General features: G+C 48.7%; 1 protein-coding gene across 1 annotated transcript in view; it reads left to right on the top strand.

Annotated features, from left to right (window-relative positions):
- The window catches only part of AGAP1 (ArfGAP with GTPase domain, ankyrin repeat and PH domain 1), a 622,443-nt gene extending 602,565 nt beyond the window's left edge, over nucleotides 1-19,878 (top strand). Inside the window, 2 exon segments of the mRNA XM_074264417.1 lie at nucleotides 14,290-14,545; nucleotides 18,458-19,878. Of these exon segments, the coding sequence (XP_074120518.1) occupies nucleotides 14,290-14,545; nucleotides 18,458-18,661 (460 nt within the window). The 3' untranslated portion in view covers nucleotides 18,662-19,878.
- Nucleotides 19,879-20,586: the final 708 nt, after the last annotated feature.

Here is a 20,586-nt window from a genome sequence, read left to right as displayed (position 1 = left end):
CGGCGGCGGCCTGCCCTGGGTGGCGGGGTAAACTGTCTCTTGTCGTGACTTTAAAAATCTGTCTGACAATAGCGATCCCATCATTGAATATGGAGAATACAAGTGGCAGACAGTGAGGATGTTCGTTCCTGTCTGCCTCTCACGTGGGGAAAGGCCGTCGGCCGCGCTCACTGAGCTGCACTGTGGGACGGGGGAGACGGGGAAGTGGTCCAGAGGGACCGGGCCGTAAAAACGAACGGCGTCAAATATCGGGCTCTAAAAGGAAATGAGTGAGTGCAGTCTGGCTGACAGAGGGTCTCCTTTCCCTGGGAAGCCTTCTCTTCAGAATGCAGGGGGCATTTTTAAATAAACGTATGTCTCCCCCTAGGAACGCTGCTGGCCAATGTCCCTGGCCGCTAGCCGCTGGAAAGTCCCTTTGACATTCAACAGCTGTCAGCCTTGTCTCTGCACTCCATACCCTGCCTGAGATGGGCACTGTAGCCCCTAGGCAGCTGGGGCAGGCTATGGAGGTCTGCACCCCTGGGCAGCCGGGGAGAATTCTGGGGGTCTCTCCACCTGTGGCTGAGAAAGGAGGAGAGTCCTTGGGAATGCGGCCTGGTCCCCGACCACCAGGGATAAGGATCGGCTCGGTTGTCTCAGCCCCACCAGCCCCTCATCCTTGTTCCCTCCCCACCCCAAGAGGAGCTCACCTCCCCTTCCCTGTGCCCGTCTGCGCTCTCTGAGGCTGGGGGAGCCTAATACTGTCATCTCCAAGCCCGGCTCAGCTCTTTTCGCAAACGTTGCTCACCTGGCTCACCTGGTCAGGTACTGGAGAGAGAACCAGGAGGAGCAGCGGGCTTGAGTTCAGATCTTGGAGATCCAGAGCTTGAGAACAAATGAGGAAACCGAGGCAGGTCCAGAAGGGTGGGGGGGACTTGGCCAACCAGCCACGGTGGAACTCAGGCCCGGGGCCTCTAGTTCTGGCTGATGAGTAACCCAGCAGCAGCTGGTTCCCTGAGCTTGTGGCTCTTGTGGTCAAGCACAGAGTTGAACCAGAAAGGAGAATCACCAGTGACGGTGCTTCTCCTTCCTCCATGCATTTGCCCAGGCTGTGCCCCCTGCCTGGGATGCACTCCCCTCCTGTCTTCTAACTCGCGGAGCCCCTAGTTCCTCCAAGGCCCACCTTGTTTCTGCATGAGGCCTCTGCCCAGGTGAGGCCTGTAACCAGCTCTGCGTCCATGCTGGGTCAGCTTCTCTGAGGACGCTTTGTTCCCTTTGGTTGGCGGAGGGCAGCTCCTGCTTCCTGTGCCCACCCTCACCCCCAAGCACCTTGCACATAGTCAGGGCTTCCTGGACATTTGGTGCATTAAATGGAGCCGAGTTCCCTTATTTCGGTATTTGGGGCTTCAGCTTTTGTTCCGAACTTCATCCTCATCCTCCCTGAGGACTCGGGGGCCCAGAACTAGGACACCGTCCTTTTCTCACAGTGACTCGGGGGCAGGTAGTGCAAGGAACATCACCTGTGACCAGCAGGTAGACTGAGGCTCGTGCCCTGAATCCCGGAGCAAGCCAGCGGGGCCAAAGCTTCCATGGACTCCAGGCTGCTCTGCCAGCCTAGGGGTTTGTCCCCGCCAGCGTTCCCCGGGATCGTGCTGGCTGATGCCAGGGTCCCGTGCCCATCAGCAGCACCACACGGCATCCTCCCGGGGCCGGACAACTCTGGCCCGCTTTGGGCTCAGCTCTCGGAGCCGGGAGCCGGCGGGGACCCAGAAATCCCCATCCCGGGTTCTGGCCTAAGTTAATGAAAGGCCTGGGAAGGAACAAAGCGGCCGATCACACAGTCACTGAGCCCCGACCTTGTCCAAATAACAGCCCCGGCTGTTTGCACAGAGAAAACACAAAGTAATAACAGAGAAACCCCCGGTCGGGGAGGCCGCGGAGCTTCCGAGCTCGAGACACCTGAACACATAGATGGCGTTGCCGGGGCGCGCTGGGCCGCCCACCCCATGTGGACACTGGATCCAGCCAGATCCAGATGGACGCTGATCCAGACCCAGCCCAGGGGGACACCAGACCCTGCCCGCCCCAGGGGGACACCGGACCCCGCCCGCCCCAGGGGGACACCGGACCCAGCCCGCCCCAGGGGGACAATGGATCCAGCTAGATCCAGGTAGACACTGATCCAGGCCCGGCCCAGGTGGATGGTGGATCCAACTGGACCCAGCCTGCCCTATTTGCACGCCGGATCCGGCAAGATCCAGGTGGACGCTGATCCAGGCCTGGCCCAGGTGGACACCGGACCCAGCCCATCCCAGGTGATGCTGGATCCAAGTGGACCCAGGCCCGCCCCAGGGGGACGCCGATCCAGGACCGGCCCACGCCAAGCTGTTGGCGCACCTCCTTCCTAGGACTTGGGAGAATTAATAAGCCTAATAGGCCGGCTTTATTTCATTAATTACACGCCTTGTGCCTTCTCCAGCGCCCATAAAGCATCCCACAGGTTGGCCCAACACGGGCCGTATTGATCACCAGCCAGGGCGATATTTATTTCTCCTCGGCCCCGGCCGATAAATCCCGGCTTCTGGCCTCCTTTATCGGCTGGGGGGATTTACAGTGACCCCTTCCCTGAGAAGCGCCGTAATTAGGGAATAAATATCCGTGGCCATTGTTGCGCGGCTCAGCCCTTGTTTGGGGCCGGCCCCTTAGCAACGCGGCCCGGGAGAGAAGGCATGCATGTGAGGGAGCACTGGGCTGCTAAGCCCTCCCCCGGCCCCCGAGCAGGGCCGCCCCTGCAGAGACAGGAAGCCCCCCCTGTTTTCTCAGCACATTGTTCCGGGCCCCTCCCCCCGACCTCTCCTCCCAGTTCCTGTTTTGCTGGAGGCAGGAAGACTCTGGAAATTCCTTGCTGCTAGCTCTTTTTTCTCCCTCAGCCCTCCCCGGCACAATTAAAAAGTGGGGACTCGGGGACCTCCGCCCCCACCCACCCCGGGCCCCGAAACAGCTCTGGGGCCCTGCCGAAGCCCTCCCCGGCTGCGGGGCGTCCGGCCAGTGGCCACTGGGCCTCTTGTGGGTCCTCGGGCGGCTTGGGACAGGGATGCTCTTGAGTGCCCAGGCAATAAAATGTGACAATGTCATGGGGGGGGCGGTCGGCCGGATGCAGACTGAAAGCCTGCTGGGGTGGAAGGTCAAAAGGTGACGCTGGCAAACCCAAATGACATTTCCGGAGTCCCAGCTGCTTGAAAGGGACCCAAGGGGAGAGCGTGGATGCGGAGACACCCCTGGGGGTCTGGGCAGGGTGGGCTTGGAGGCGGGCCGGAGGCTCCTGCAGCCAGAACCCAGAAGGTGATTGCCCAAAGTAATGAGGGGCAGAGGTGGACTCGAACCCAGAACTCCCGGCTTCAGACCCACGCCTCTCATTGTGAAGGATGGGCTTGTCCTGCTGCATCCTTGATAAACTCCCCGGGCATGAGTGTCATAAAATTGAAAGCTCTCTGGAACCTAGACTTAGAGGCGGACTGGGGCTCCTTCTGTGGAGGCGGCAGAGAAAGGGAGTGTCGGGGGGGGGGGGGTCACGGGAGCCCAGACTGCAGCTGGAAGGACCCCACCTCTCGCCCAGTGACTTCTTTTACAGATGAGGAAACTGAGGCAGACAGGGACTCCTCCAAGGTCACAAGCCCAGGCTTCGAACGCAAATCTGTCCATTTTTCCTTTAGACCCCCGCCCAAAGTCAGAGGCTCCCGAGAATTTATCTGTAGTTCTTGTAACTTTGTGGGAAGGAGCCATTCAGCAGTGTTTGGCCTTGGCCCCCAACGCCAGCAAGGGGCCGGGTCATCCTCAGACACTGGGGCCATCCTGGCCGCTTCTGACTGGAGAGGGAAGGAAGGGAGAGAAACACATTTTTTCTTCCCAACCAGTACAAAGGAAGGTCTGTTGTATCCCCAGCATGGAGAGCACTCGGCTTGGGGTCTGTGTTCAAGTTCTTCCTTCCAGGTGTTCCAGATGGGAGGGAGGGACACCCTGTAAAAAATGGCCAGTCAGGAAAAGGACACCAGGCGGGGCCGGTGTCAAAAGGGACTCGAGAGGGCAGTCAGATACTCGAGTCAGGCCATGAGGCTCTAAAAGCCGCACAGGATCTGAAGCTGATCCTGGAAGCGATGAGGAACCAGTGGGATGGAGTGCTAAGGGTGATACACGTTTGCATCGACTCCGGTTACAATTCTACAGTGGGCATTTTTTTTAGGCATTTGATTTGTAAACTCTTAGAGCGAAATGTCACTTGCTGGGAACCAGTATGGGTTCACTTAGCGGAACTCAATTCATTTCTTTTCTTTCCTAATCTTTCTTTTTCTTCCTTTCTTCCTTCCTTTCTTTCTTTTTTCTTTTTCTTTCTTTCTTTCTTCCTTCCTTCCTTCCTTCCCTTTTCTTCCTTCCTTTTTCTTTCTTTTCTTTCTTTCTTCTCTTTCTTTTTCTTCCTTTTTCTTTTTTCTCTTTCTTTCCTTCTTTTTTCTTTCCTTCTTTCCTTCCCTTTCCTTCTTTCCTTCTTTCTTCTTTCCTTCCTTCTTTCCTTCTTTCTTTCTTTCCTTCTGTCTTTCTTTCTTTCCTTCTTTCTTTCTTTCCTTCTTTCTTTCTTTCTTCTTTCTTTCTTTCCTTCCTTCCTTCCTTCTTTCTTTCTTTCAAGAATTAACTGTTTTGTTAGATCAAAGGAATCCTGGAGACATATTGTATCTTGATCTTAGCCAAGCGCATGGCAGAGACTCCCATATCCTTGGGGACAAGATGTTGAAGTGTGGGCGAGATGACAGAGTCCGAAGGATTTATAGCTAGTTGAGCAGGCTTACCCAAAGAGAGTGGAATAGTGATTAATGTTGCAGTGCCATCCTGGAGGGAAGTTTCTAATGGAGCAGCCGAGGACTCTGTCCTTGGGATTATCCTGTCCAATATTTTTATCAGTGACTTAGATGAACTCTTAGGAGGCTGCTTATCAAACTGACACAAAGCTCAGAGGGAAGAAATAGTGAATATGAAAAATGACAGAAGCAATATTCAAAACAATAAAACATTTGCCTGACACTGAGAGAGTGAAATTGTACAAGGATAAACAAAGTTTTTTTTCAAGTTTTATCGATTACCTTTGCTCTTTACACCATCCTGAAATCAATGTGTGCCCCATTCTCACCATATAACATTTCCTTGTCTCAAAATTAAAATAAATCCAAAAATTTTAAATTAAAAAAAAACAACAAAAAAAAGATAAATAAAACTAGCCCAAACCACATCTAATGGTGTGTGTAACATGTGGCCCACGTAGGCCCCCACATCTCTCCCAAAAAAAAAGAGGGGATCGTTACTCATCTGCTTTCCAAGATGGAGACAAAATGTTTCTGTTGCTCTGGGTTCAGCTTCTCCAAAGACTTGTTGTCATTTGTGTTCCCATAATCATTGTGTAACTTGTTCTATTGCCTGAATATTGGTTCCTACCAGTCTTCCTGTGGGAATTGCTCTTGTTCTTCCTTTACTCTTTCTTTCCAAGAGAACCAATGGCATCACAGGTGATGTCTTGACTTGTTGTGGGAATTGTATTTAAGTAAGGCGAGCATTCGGCTTTTCTTAGTCAAAGATATTGGTTCGATATTGTGATGAAGGATGGACCAGATCGGGGAAGGGGGTGAGAAAGATCTATGTCTTCTATTGGAATCATGATTCTTAGAGCTGGAAGGGACCTTAGAGATCAGCTGTCTGATCCCTTTATGGGACCAGAGAGGTCACACAGGTACCGAGTGACAGACCCGGTCTTCCCACGGGGACACCCTGATAGGCATTGGCCAATGACCTAATGAAATCCGAGAACAGCTCTCATCTATGTCATGTCTATCTATATTATCATGTCTTGCTTAAATAGAGAAAGCTCTTTCTTCCAGATAGCACGTCTAACAATCAGCTAAACCTTTCCAAAAAGAGGGGAATAGGGATCCATCTGTCCAGAGATTCAAAAAACTTAACCTAAAACAGTAAAAAGAAAGAAAAAAATATTCTTTGGGTTCCAAAATTTGCCCTTTACCTCATTTTGAAAATGGAGGCAGCCAGAACTGATCATGTTACTTCCCTGCTCCAGAAAATTCTGTGGCTTTATTGCTTTCAGGATAAAATGCCAAATCCTTTTTTTGGCTGTTCACATTTTGGCTCTGGACTACTTTTGCAGCCTCATTTTCTAACTCCCTATCACATATTCCACACTTGAGCCAAACTGGTCTCCATCCTGTTCCTTACGTATGATGTTCCATTTCCCACCTCCCTGCATTTGCCCGGAATACCCTCCCTTCTCACCCTTTGTCTCTTGTAATGCTTGCCTCCCTTTAAGGCTAAGCTTACGTACCTTCCCCTTCAAGAGGCTTTTCCTGATTTCCCCATTTTTAGTGTCCCCTTTATTGCCCCCTTATTTTGCACCAATCCTCTCCTTGCTGTCTCTATCTTCCAGTAGACTTCAAGTTCCCCGAAGACAAGGACAGTCTCATTCTTGCTCTAATATTGCCCTTATGCAGTCAGGACTACTTAAGAATCGCTCCTTGACTGATTGATTTTCCATCTTGAGTTTTTTGGTGCTCAGCACAAGGTCGATCGCAGGTCAGTGAATTTGGAGGCCAAAGAAACTATGAACCTGCTCCATCATTGAGGTGCCGAGGGGACAAGGTCAGGATTCTCTGACGCCCCTGTTCCTCTCCCCTTTCCCTGAGTTCTCACCTCTGCCAGATCCGAATCCCATGTGATCCAGGCTCTCCACGAGATCTCAGGTGTTCTCGTCAGCAATTACCGATAATAACTGTTCCTCTGATTCTCCTTGTCATTGGCCGGGAGAAATAAAGGCTTACATTAGCTGAAAATAGCACCTTGTCTGGTTTATCGTTCATCTGTTTTGGTAAAGAGTTATTTACTTTCAAGCCACTTTGCTTCCATCTTGGCAGGCGCTAAACCTACTAGTTTTAAATAAAATGTTTATCTTGGAGGGAGGGGGATGTAGGGACAACATTAGCAGCAAGGTCAAGCATTGCAGGAAAGCCCTTGCTGTGGAACCCAGGTCTCCTGGGTCAGGTCCATGCCCCAAGGCTCCCATACCCAATTGTGGGTGTGTGTTCCATTCATTCTTCCAAAGCCAGGAAAAATAAAACCTCTGTTTATGCCTTTGGCCATCCCAGTAAACATATTGATGTCCCATAAGCTCAGTCTCGGGGGCTTTTTCCCTGGAACAGAAGAAGATGTTGGCCCTGAGTGGATATTATTTGGAAAGAAGAGACAAAATATTTGCCGGCAGTCCTTCGGTTGTACCTTTGCCTTTGATTTTTAGGGAGCAGGTCTGTGTCTTCCCCCTGATTAGTGGTGCTCAGTCTCATTTCCGCTGCCTCTTATTCAGCTGATTTATTTAAAGGTATGTCAGCACAGGGCTGAAATGAAGCACTGAGCCTCCTCTTTCTGCTCCTTGCTGACCGCTCCAATAATTCATTTTTTAGCTCATTAGCTAACGGGGGATGTGAGCAGTGGTCCTTCAGGGGATTGGAACGAGGAGAGGTGATCTACTGCTGACAACTCTGCTCTTGGACTGGCCTTCCTCTGGGAACGAGGAAGGCTCCAGCAAGACAAGCTGTGGATCCCCTAAGTCAAATTGGGCCATCGGGGCAACAATTATAGTATTTATGTGTGAGGTACAATTTCTAGGGTGAACAGATTTAGCAGAGAGAGACAGATACAGAGACACAGAGACAGAGAGACTGAGGCTGAGACTTTGGTATTAGCCATACACGTAAAAGTTGAAGGAACAAGATTAGAAGCCAGGTATTATATAGAGCACCTGAAGTCAGAAAGACCCGAATTCAAATCCCGCCTCTGATAATCTGGACAATGCTGTCTGCCTCAGTTTCCTTACTTGTAAAATGGAGATAATAATAGTGGTTTCATTGTAGAGATCAAATGAGGTAATAATGGTAAAGTGCTGAGCACAGTGCCTGGCACATAAGTGCTGTATATATGATAGCTATTATTATCGTCATCATTTTTAGTGTTACTAAAAATTAAGGGAGCCTATGCGAGAGATTATCTCTAGGAACGTTATTGACAAAAGAGAAGAAGTGAAGGTTTGGGAAGTAGAGGGAGGTAGGCAAGACTTTGGGTTGGGACATGGCAGACTATTTATTCTGGGAGAGACAGACAGACAGACAGACAGAGAGCGTGCATCCTGGGTGGGTCTTCATCAGGGGCCACCACATTTCAGTGAGAAGCTGCTCCATCCAGCTGTCCCATTCTAAATGACAGGATGGTGACAGTGCTGGGCTTGGAGTCACGAAGCCACGGGTTTGAATTCTGCCTTAGACACTGAACCCCAGGGTGACACTGGGCCCATCCCATCACTCCTTTGGGTCTCAGCTTCCTCATCTATTAAATGAGGAAGATTGGAAGGCATGATACAGTAAGAAGTGTTCCAAGTCTGTGATCCTTCTTATATACATCCTTCAAAACAAATATATTGAAAGAAAGAGAAAGAAGAGAGGAGAGGAGGAGAAGAGAGACAGAGAGGAACAGAGAAGAGGAAAAGAAAGGAAAGGAAAGGAAAGGAAAGGAAAGGAAAGGAAAGGAAAGGAAAGGAAAGGAAAGGAAAGGAAAGGAAAGGAAAGGAAAGGAAAGGAAAGGAAAGAAGAAAGGAAAGGAAAGGAAAGAAGAAAGGAAAGGAAAGAAGAAAGGAAAGGAAAGGAAAGGAAAGGAAAGGAAAGGAAAGGAAAGGAAAGGAAAGGAAAGGAAAGGAAAGGAAAGGAAAGGAAAGGAAAGGAAAGGAAAGGAAAGGAAAGGAAAGGAAACTCATTCTCCAATTATGTAATTTTTACCCCATTTTTTGCTTTATACTCCAAAATTCTCAGCTCTTTTCCCAAGAGAATAGCATTATAATAGTTTTTGAGTTGGAAGATACCGTGGACTTCATATAATCCAACTCCCTCATTTTGCAGATGAGGAAACTGAGGCTGGAGAGAGTAGATAGAAGGAAGGGGCACTTAAGGTCCTTGAGTTCATTATCTTGAGTCCTGTCCAAGCTGGGGCCTCCCGACTTAGACAGAAGCTCCTCCCATCCCCTGGAAGCCCCATAGTTCTACTTAACCCTCTGCCCCTACTCCCGTCCCTCGGAAAATGAGGAGAACATGGCTGAATGGTGAATAAAGAAGAAGTGTTGATTTAGAGCTTGGATTTCCTCCGAGCAGCCCCTCGTGGTTACATAAAGGATGCCACAGCTTGTGTGCAAAGCCCTGGGCGGGATATTGTTGCCAGGCCAAAAGGACAAAGGAGGGATGGATGCACACAGGATCCTTCTTTGTAAACTTCTGGGCTGGAAAGATGCTGCTCAGAAAGGAATCTCCAGCTAAAGGAACCTTGCAGGTCCCCTCATCTCCGGCCCAGAGAGAGGAAGGGATCTGCCCTTCGTGTGGTGGAAGGAAACCACCTCGTCCCAACCTTCACTTAATGGTGAATGAAGACCTAGAGGAGAAATCCAGAGAACCGTGGGCTTGGACTTGGGAAAACCCAACTCAAATCCTACTTGAGACACTTACTGGATGTCACTCTAGGCAAGACACTTCACTCTTTCTGTGCCTCAGTTTCCTCGTGGGAAATGAGCTGGTTGGATCACTGGTCTCTGATCCTAGGATCTGGAGCGGGAAGGCCCCAATCCCACCAGCCTTCAGTTGAATGAAGAGAGCGGGTTCCCCAGCCAGGTGGAGGAAGTTGAGCTGCCCCCACTTAACCACTCGGGTGGGCCGCTGCTGCTGTGCGTTTGGGTGGGGCGGTGGATTGAAGGGAAGGGAAGAGCCGAGCACCAATGGCCACATTTAAAACGCATTAAGAGTTCATGTTCGCTGTGGACATATTGATGTATGGAAAGAGAGGAGCAGTGCTATGTAATTATAATTGCTCTCTTGCTAAGGGATTTTGAAATATAAAGAGAAAATTCCATCGCTGCAGCGGGTGTTATAACCCCTGTGATAAGTTCTGGCTTTATCACTTGTGATGATTTTGCAATAACTATTAAAAAGCAACTGGAAGGATATTAAATTGTTCAGGGAAACGATGCCCACGGAGAAAGACGGATGGTCCAGGCTCCAGACGGCCCACGTCAATTTCCCTTCTCTGCTCCATTGGTCAGTTCCACCTTTGCCCCTTTCCTCCAGAATCCCAGGGGACTTGGCGGTTGTCCAGGCCAGGGATGCTTTGGGCTCTGGAGGCTGCTGGCTCTGAAATGGTGACTCCCCAAAAGCAGACTTTGGGGGGGGTTTGTCCCCTCTCCCCCCCACTCCCCCTACACATCACACATTGTTTCCCTCTCCTTTGCCATTGTCTTCCTTGTGCAGTGGGAGTTTTGATCTGGCTGTCCATCTGCGAGGGGGATAATGAGGGATGTCCTGCTCAGCTACAGGGAAATGCTTGTCCTAGAAATCTGGGGATGAAAGGAGTCCGAGGGGTGATTCGGAGGTCACTCCACTTGGACCAGGAAGTGATGCACAACTAATCCACATTTACTGAGGAAGAATTTGTTTGCCTAAGTATTTAAAAACAGATTAGGTCTAACCTGACACTAGATTACCAGGAATAATGTCAACAGGGTTGAAAGGTGTAAACAGTGCCTTTCTTTGGGGACTCGGGCAGAAAATGGCCTGGGTAATGAGTTTTCTCCCTAGAGCTCCTTCCTTGGGGGGCTTGGCTGAACACTGATCCCCATGTGGAGATCCTGAGTCTGAGGGATTTAGCGCGAGCTCTCCCAAGTCCAGGAGAAGCCGGGGCTGCTATTCTTTAAATAGAAGGACTTTTCCTCTTCTTCGTCATCATCACGAAGTAGTTGTCGGAATCCCTAATTGCTGGGGGTGGGGGGTGTCGGGCTTAGCGAGACACTGTTCTTGTGGGCTTCCAATTTGAAGGGCAACTTGAAAAGGCCAGCCCTGCTCTTTGAAAAATGCTGACATTCTTTGTCTAGAGAGTGATACTGTCGAGTTCCTGTTCAGAAGTGCGAGCCTTTCTGTTTGAAGTCAGGCTTGCTTCCCTGCCCCCTCCTTTGAGGAGCCAAAATGAGCAGAATTACTCAGTGCAGAATGGAAAGTGTATTGCCCCACCAGAGGCAGGGGGGACCAGCTCCGCTGCTTCCTATGGGGGTGACCCCGCAGGAAAATCGGCAGCCTTTTCTCGGCCTGGTTTCTCCATCTGTCAAAAGAGAGAGACAGGCTAGAGAAGCTACAGGGTTTCTTCTAGCACTAAAGGTGTGATCCAAAGCAAGCCGGTGGTCCTGATATTTTCTAAATGGTCACATGAAATCGGACGGCTGTCAGGGGCCCAGCCCCTCTTTTCCCCTCTTCCAAAGCACAGGCCGGGGTCCAAGCGTCTACACACAGATACCCAGCATTGAATCCTTCTGCCCCTTAGCCCAGGGGACCAAGTGTCTACACACAGACACCCAGCATTGAATCCCTCTGCCCCTTAGCCCAGGGGACCAAGTGTCTACACACAGACACCCAGCATTGAATCCCTCTGCCCCTTAGCCCAGGGGACCAAGTGTCTACACACAGATACCCAGCATTGAATCCTTCTGCCCCTTAGCCCAGGGGACCAAGTGTCTACACACAGATACCCAGCATTGAATCCCTCTGCCCCTTAGCCCAGGGGACCAAGTGTCTACACACAGACACCCAGCATTGAATCCCTCTGCCCCTTAGCCCAGGGGACCAAGTGTCTACACACAGATACCCAGCATTGAATCCTTCTGCCCCTTAGCCCAGGGGACCAAGTGTCTACACACAGATACCCAGCATTGAATCCCTCTGCCCCTTAGCCCAGGGGACCAAGTGTCTACACACAGATACCCAGCATTGAATCCCTCTGCCCCTTAGCCCAGGGGACCAAGTGTCTACACACAGATACCCAGCATTGAATCCCTCTGCCCCTTAGCCCAGGGGACCAAGTGTCTACACACAAACACCCAGCATTGATCCCTCTGCCCCTTAGCCCAGGGGACCAAGTGTCTACACACAAACACCCAGCATTGAATCCTTCTGTCCCTTAGCCCAGGGGACCAAGTGTCTACACACAGATACCCAGCATTGAATCCTTCTGTCCCTTAGCCCAGGGGACCAAGTGTCTACACACAGATACCCAGCATTGAATCCTTCTGCCCCTTAGCCCAGGGGACCAAGTGTCTACACACAGATACCCAGCATTGAATTCTTCTGCCCCTTAGCCCAGGGGACCAAGTGTCTACACACAGATACCCAGCATTGAATCTTTCTGCCCCTTAGCCCAGGGGACCAAGCGTCTACACACAGATACCCAGCATTGAATCCTTCTGCCCCTTAGCCCAGGGGACCAAGTGTCTACACACAAACACCCAACATTGAATCCTTCTGCCCCTTAGCCCAGGGGACCAAGTGTCTACACACAGATACCCAGCATTGATCCCTCTGCCCCTTAGCCCAGGGGACCAAGTGTCTACACACAAACACCCAGCATTGAATCCCTCTGCCCTCACTCTTTTCAGCCCAGATTGATTTCGCCAAACATTTTTCTTTAGCAAGGTCACCAGCATTCTAAGGCTGTGTAACCAACACCGCCATACGCTGTACCATCATCTCAATCCTAAGAAAGTTGCTCCTCAGGAATTCCCCTTTATTATTGGCAAGTGATAGAGGTCTTACCTCCTTTTTGCTACTGCCCCGGATGGAGGAGAGAATCACAGAATCAGAGCTGTCATTTGGGAAGGACTTTGAAGATTATCGGAGAAGCCTAGCACCATACATTTCAAGTTAGACAAGATGCTAATAGTCCCCTAGTACCCTCCCTCCCTTATCTCCTCATTTTCAAACAAAGAAACTGGACCTTGAGGGAGAAAATTGACAAGAGACTGGAGATTTTTCTAGAATTTACAATTCAGGAAACTGAGGACCAGACACCCAACATCACACAGCTACCAAGTGGCCAAATCGATTTTTGAACCCAGGTCCTCTGGCTCTACAGCCTCTTTGTGCCGTGCTGTGCTAGTCTCCTGGGTATCCTCTGGCCCGCACTGCTCTGTCTTCTCCTCCTCCCCCAACCCCAGGAGAATGCCATTTTCTTGAGGTCAAAGACTGATCGCTTCTTTTATTCCCAGTTCAAATGGAGCTGAATTGTATACCATAGGTGCTTAATATACTTACTGAACAGGGCTGAGAGAATTTGATATAAGCTTGTTCTCCACAAGCACAAAGTCTTTAATTTCCACCTAGAAACTTAAATCCTGACTTGGAACATCCTTGCCACAGCTGGAACTATGGTGTGGGGTCCCCAGATAGGCAACCCCAAATGCTGGGGATTCAGGGAGCCTGCCTGAAACCTCCTGGCCACATCCTCCCTTGGGTTGCCCTGGGAAGGACACACGGAGTTGGACGGGGTGAGAAAGTTTCCCCTGCGTGGAGAGTCTAATGGGCAATGTGGACTAGGAAACCAGTATTTTGGAAGGTGATTTGTTTGTTTATTAGAGTGTGAACTTCTGGAGGGCAGGGGCTGTCTCTTTTGTATATAGGTCCCCCATATGTAGCATATGAACAGGTGCTCAATAAATGCTTTTTTTTTTCTTTTTAAAATAAACTTGATGAACATAAACAGACATTAGGAATCCATTTCCTTGGTCTAGGCAGCTTCCAGGTGAGGGGAGGCCTTCTCCCAGTACAAGCTGGAGCCTTCTGACTCATTTTGGGAGCCGAGGGAAAGAGACCCAACACCCAAATCCCCCTGGGGTTCTGAGGCTACCTCTTTATTGTCATGTGCAAAGAAGAACAGAAAAAGAGGCCAGGATTTTTTTTTCAGTCAGTTAATAAAAAAATTATTAAATATCTTTCTATTTCAAGGGATAGAAAGAAAGGTAAAAGACAGTTATTAATATCAAGAATCTCAGAAGCGATTTGATTATTGACTGCATTCATATAAATATAATATACAGATTTGTCAAGGTTCTATCCTGGTATACTCTGGTCTCATCAGATCGGACCTACGACATTAAACTTCGTTCTCGGAATCACTTACAAGACAGAATGTTAACAAACGGGACTGAGCACGTGCATGATGGTGACATTTGTCAGGGTGGGTGGGCCCAAGAGTCCCAGAGTTTTGCACTCACTCATTAATATAAAAATAAAAGAAATACTCCTTCTGGTGTCTAATGTTTTGCCTTTCTCTAAGCTCCTGGGAGATAGGGGGAGCTTTATTAGCCTTCTCTTGCGTTTGCTAACCTAGAATCTGGTGTCTCCCCAATTGCTCTTCCAGGGAAGAAAAGGAGCGATGGATACGAGCTAAGTATGAGCAGAAGCTCTTCCTGGCTCCTCTGCCATGTATGGAACTCTCTCTGGGCCAGCACCTGCTGAGGGCCACGGCAGATGAGGACTTGAGGACTGTCATCCTGCTCCTGGCCCACGGGTCCCGGGAGGAAGTGAATGAGACCTGCGGGGAGGGTGACGGACGCACGGCTCTCCACCTGGCCTGTCGGAAGGGGAATGTGGTCCTGGTACAGCTCTTGATCTGGGTAAGTTTCCAGCTTGCGGTGGGGGGAGAAATCGAGCCACTCGCTCGGTCTTTCCCCATAGCATGAAGAGGGGGAAAGTCAGAGAAGCTCAGGAAACGTTCTGGACTCTGCCCTTGCTTCTCCATTCGCTGATCTCTCACTCTCCACTTATGTGACTCGGAGAGGGCCACTTCCACCTCTGGGCCATGAGTTTCCTCCTCTGTCAAACTCATAGTAAGGGCTTCTAAAGCAATAAAAAGTACTCACTATGAACTGGAAGGGATCTTTGAAATGATCTAAGTCTGAGCTTCACTCCAGGGAGGTTAAATCTATGGCCCAATGTCACAAATGGCAGAATAGGGAATAAAACCCTGATCTTCAGATTTTTTCCCCATTATCTTTAACTTCTATTAGAGTTCAGCAATAAAGATTTATTAAGAACCTAAGAAAATCATGAAAAAAAATTTGGTGGCTCAGACTAGTGATCTAAGATTCTTTTCAGATGTAAATCAGTGATTTCCTGCCATGTGCCCAAAGTCCTGCTACCCCCATTCTTTCAGTGCTAGTCCCGTGCCATAGGGGAACATCAGTGTACCAGCTGGCCTTGCTCTGACATGCTCAAATTAACAAGGTGTCCTTTGACATTGATCACATAAGTAATATTATTCCCATTTTACAGATGGGGAACAAATTCAGTGACTGACTCCCCCAGGATTCACAACTGATCATAAATGAAAATAGAATTCAAAACCCAGCTCTTTCCACTGCTCCATCCAGCATTCATGGGCACCCTTATTGTTCTGACTAGTAGGGAAATTGGGATCCCACTTGGCTCTGCCTGGGGCCCTCCCCTCCCACCAGCTCACCCAGCCGATCCGCCTCCTCCCCCCACTTTCATGTATGTATTTCATTCATTCATCTCATCATCACACTATTTTATGCCAACAATGACACAGCACAACAGCCCGTGCCCTCCCCGAGCTTACATTCGGCCCGGGAGGCAGGGGCCTGACATGGACACAAATGACTTGTCTGTGCATGTTGTAGTCTCTGCTAGCAGAATGTCAGGGCTATTTTTTCTTTTGTTCTTTGTGTCTCCTGCGCCTGGCATAGAGCTTTCCACAGAGAGCTTTTGCCAAAAGATTCCAACCTGGCCCAACCAATCCCGATCCACTCCAACAAGCATCTTTTATTTATAACTTTTATTTGTTTAGATGCTTCCTGGAGTGGATCGGGTTGGGTTGGGCCAGGTTGGAATCTTTTGGCAAAAAAATCCCTCTGACCTCAAAATGGCGAGTGCGCAAAGATCCAAAAGAACAGAAGTGGCTCCAATGAGGCATCCCATAGGTAAACATCCCAAAGTTGGGAGCCTCTTTGCTAGCAGTTTTCTGAAAACTTGCTCTTTCTCAGACTTAAATCTTTCCATGCTTGACTTCAGGTCAAAGATCCCACCCAGATCAAAGGCTAGTTTTTTGATGTTTCTAAGAAAAAAAAAATCCCTTCTACCTTTTTGCCTTATACAAATTTTATACAATATAAATTTACAAATACAATTTGTAAATTATACACAAATTCAAATTTTTTAAAAAACTTGAACAGCAAATTCACTTCTCCAGGATCTGTGTCTTTCCTCCTCATTCCTAGAATGCAGAAATTACAAATGGTGGCAAGTAAGTCCCCAATCTGTTTTTCCTGAGGCACCTGCTTTATTTCTGATTCATGTTCACTTAAGGGAGGGCCTCAGAAAAAAATCCATCTTGATGCATTGGCCAAAAATACTAATCGGATGGAAGACATATTTGTCCACTCTTCTGAGGCACCGAGCAGTGTCTGTGGGCTGGATTCCCCCAGTGGGACATGACACAGAAATTACCCAACTTGTTTCTTCTTCGTGCTTGGAGGTGTTCCATAACATTCAACTTGATCAACTTTAATAAGTGTGCAGAGCCCCATCTAAGGTGCTAGAGATTGAAATGTTCCTGTTTCCAGGATGTGAGGGACAGGTCACCCAATATCCACAGTACAGGCACAAAATGGCCTGGAAGAGCCTGGGGAGCCTCATATATGGGCCGGATGATACTTGTCATTGTTGTTGGGGGATTCTCTCCCAATCATAAGGTCATAGAGTTAGAATAAAATTAGCCTTGGAACTCATTTCAAATACCCTGCAAAATATAAATGAGGAAACTCAGTCAGGAAAGTGTTAAATTATCAATTTGTCAAAGATCATAGATTTGGAGCTGAAAGGGATCTTGGAGGTCATTTTATCTGACCTCATTTTACAGAAAAGGAAACTGAGGACCAGGGAGGTAAGTGTCTGGTAGAGCCCAAGTCTTCTTAGTCATTTCTTGTACTTCAAGCCTTCTGCTTTATCTACTAACTAAACTACCCAACCTCTCTGGTTCTGGAAGTGCCCACTCTTCCAAATCTGAATCTCATAATAATAATGACAATAAAAGAATTTGTATAATACTACAGATATCATTTCATTTGCCCTCATAACAGTCCTGTGAGATCCCATTTTACAGATGAAGAAGCCGAGACAGACAGGAGTTAGGTGGCTTGCCCTTGATCACACAGCTAGTAAGTTTGGGAGGTGAGATTTCCTGATTTAGATCAGCAGAGTTCCAAGGTCTGAGGTTCAGATTCTGCCTCTGACCCACACTCTTTGTTTGCCCTTGATCGGGTCATCTGCCCCTCATTGTTCCAGGTGCCAGTCTGCGTTTGACCAGGGAGTTTTCTAAGTTTATTTTTTTCCTTGTAACTACCACCACCCACTAGAAAAATCACATTTCTTAAAAACAGAGTAAATTAAGTTGAGATAAGTCAGAAATTAGAATGGAAAATGGAGAGCTCTCAGTGACGCATCTCTTTTATTTGCTTTTGTGTTTTTCAGATATATAAAGAGATTGAAAGAATGTAGGGATGTGGTCCAACTGTCCAGGTCCTGAGGCTAGGGGGTGTGCTATTTCCCAATGCATTTCCCCCTTAATTTCATATTCAATTCCATACACATTAGTGAAGCACTCACTTAAAAACAGCCCTAGGGTAGAAAGACCAAGATGTAGCAAATATTTATTTGGCACCTATTATGTTCCAGATTCTGTACTAATGCTGGGGATCCAAAGCCACAGCAAAAATAGTCCCTGCCCTCCAGGAGCTTATAATTGAATGAGGAACTTTCACTTTCCCTGAAGTTTTCTCTTCCCCTCAGTGCTGAAAATGTTTTCTCCCTGGCATTTATGCAAAAATAATCCCTGCCTTCAAGCAGCTTATAATGAAAGCTTTCCCAGTATCCCTGAAGTTTTCTCTTCCCCTCAGTGCTGAAAATGTTTTCTCCCTGGCATTTATGCAAAAATAATCCCTGCCTTCAAGCAGCTTATAATGAAAGCTTTCCCAGTATCCCTCAAGTTTTCTCTTCGCCTTGGTGCTGAAAGTGTTTTCTCCCTGGCATTTATGCAGGAATAATCCCTGCCCTCAAGGAGTTTATTGAGGAGTGAAGAGCTTCCAATGCACTTATCCCTGAAGTTTTCTCATCCCCTCCCAGCTGACAGTGTTTTCTCCCTCTCTCTGCCAGAGTTTCTTCATCTGGAAAATGTGGGCACCGAGTTAGAATTAGCCTGACGCTGAGGTTCTTTCTAGCTCCAGATCCAGTATAGGAGGAAGGGCGTGCGGTTAATGAGTGTGTCTGTCTGTCTGTCTGTCCTGGATCTCTTAAGAAGAACTCTCGTGAAGCCTTTGAAACGTTTCTTCTTTTAAATGCACAAAACGAAATATATAAAGAATTACAAAAAGAAACCATGCGTCAGAATGCGGTGGGGCTTTTTCGTTGTGTTTTAGTTTTTAATGTTTGCCCTGGTTCAGCCCCAAGAGTGAAGGGACAAGTCCCCCCCTGGCCTCCCCCCTCTAAAACGGGCTCTCTTCTCCCCGCAGTATGGCGTGGACGTCATGGCCCGGGACGCCCACGGAAACACGGCTCTGGCCTACGCCCGGCAAGCCCCGAGCCAGGAGTGCATCGACATTCTCCTGCAGTACGGCTGTCCCGACGAGCGCTTCGTGCTCATGGCCACCCCGAACCTGTCCCGGAAAAACAACAACCGGAACAACAGCAGCGGCCGGATGCCCACCATCCTCTGAGTTGTGAGTGCGGCTCTGCCGGCACCCCAAATCAGCAGCCCTCCTTGTACCCTTTCTCCTCCAAATTACAGCCTGTGAGTGTCATGAGGTCCCCGTCCCCCCTCGCCACCCCAGCCCACCCCACTCCCCCCCAATCAGAGATCTGGACAAACAGGAGGAGAATAGAGGCGGAAGAGGAGGAGGGAAGAGGACCGCAGAAGGAACGATCCTCCTTAAAGATCTTAATGATGAACACAGAAAGAGGAGGAAAAAAACCAGCCTGGCCCCGGTCCCTTTGATCATGCTTAACACGCGGCATGGGACCGAGCGTTTTACGGGTTGTCCGCAGACTGTCTCGGCGAGGGATGGGGACGAGGGCGGGGGAGGGAGGCAGGGCGAAGGAAGGAGGGAGGAAGAGGAGGCAGAAGAGAGAAGGCCCGGGAACTTTCCTTAACTGCCAGTTAAGCACATCAGTACTTTTCCCCGCTCCCAAACGGAACCCCTGGATCTCATTCCCTTTGCCGAGGAGCTTGACGACATAAATCAGAAGCAAGCACAGAGTTTGTCAGGTTTGAAGCTCCTATGATGGTGTGTGTCAAATCAGTTGTAGCTAATCTGTCCAGGGAGAATACTGGCTTCATTACACTTGTATAGTTGAGCTCTTCCAGCATTACCGCTGTTTAATAGGACATGATTAGTCATCACGGAGAAAAAAGCATATTAGCTGAGAAGGTAGTTACTCGGCACGCATCGGTGATTGCCTGGATGTGATTGCAATATTCTTCCGAGCATCATATTATCTCAGACATGTTCTTCGGAGCCCTTGGAGTCCTCCTTTCTAAATTCACTGTCATAATTTAGGATCTGTTTAATTTTTCAGCCCAAAGAGAGAAAAGCAGTTGCCGAGTAGTATTTGACTGCAGTCTCCTTGGTGTTAACAACAAAATGGGAAAAAATAAATAAAAGTAACGAGGAAATCCAGAAAGGAAATCGTGAACCCTGCTAACAATCACATTTCAAGTACGTTTAGTCAACTCAATAAATGAGTCCACAGCAATTTTTTTTTTCTTTCCAGCCGAGAGAGAGAGATTTTTTTTTTTTCCTGTCCCTTTGGCCAAGGTGGGTGTGTCAAATTCAGGGGTCCCTCTCATGCTGTGTCGCCTAAGTTATACAGATTTTTGTATTGTGTCTTTAGATGAGTGTAAAATCTATTTGAATAAAAAAAAAAAGTTCACAAAGATGCATTGATTTTTGTACAGATGGATGGCACCTCCGCTGATTTGGAAATTGACCTACATGTGAACACATCAGTGGGGCAACTGGAGGGGATGGGAGGGTTCCGGGTCATTGGCCCAGAAAGGGCCCCAACGGCAGCCACTTCCCATCTATTTTTGTATATTCTCAGAGAGCGTTTTGGAATGAGGGGGTAGCCCGTTTTATTTATTTTTTAAAAGGTGCTGCTGAGCCTTGTTAGGAAGCAGAGGGGAGGGGAGGGTGGTTTTCAGCCGGGGAAACAATTTAGATGTAACACTTTTGCCGATGGAGACAAAGGGCTGGGTCTTAAGGGAAGAGGAGATTTAGCTCCTAAAACCCAAATGCTTAGGAAAGGGAGCCCGTGAATATCATTCCCCCCCCCTCATCTCCCGCTCTGGGGATCTCAGGGGGGAAGAGAGACCCGCCCCACACTGAACACTCCTTCCCGGGCTCATGGCAAAACAAACGGGATGGTTCCGAGGTGGAGGAGCAGGGATCCTGAAGAGGCCCTTGGGAGTGGAGAGGTGGAGAGATGGGTCTGCCACCGTGAGGGGGGAAATCTGGCCTGAATTAGAAAGCGCTGGCCGGTGTTTCCAATCCCACCCAGCCAAATGATTCCAGAGACTCTGTTTCCAGTTTTCTATATGTGTCATCTCTGTTTCCTTGGGAGGTTTTTAAATTTGTTTTTTGCT

The sequence above is a fragment of the Sminthopsis crassicaudata genome, chromosome 4 (genome assembly GCF_048593235.1).
Source record: "Sminthopsis crassicaudata isolate SCR6 chromosome 4, ASM4859323v1, whole genome shotgun sequence".
Classification (NCBI taxonomy): Eukaryota; Metazoa; Chordata; class Mammalia; order Dasyuromorphia; family Dasyuridae; genus Sminthopsis; species Sminthopsis crassicaudata.
This window is presented reverse-complemented; position numbering and strand designations above follow the sequence as displayed.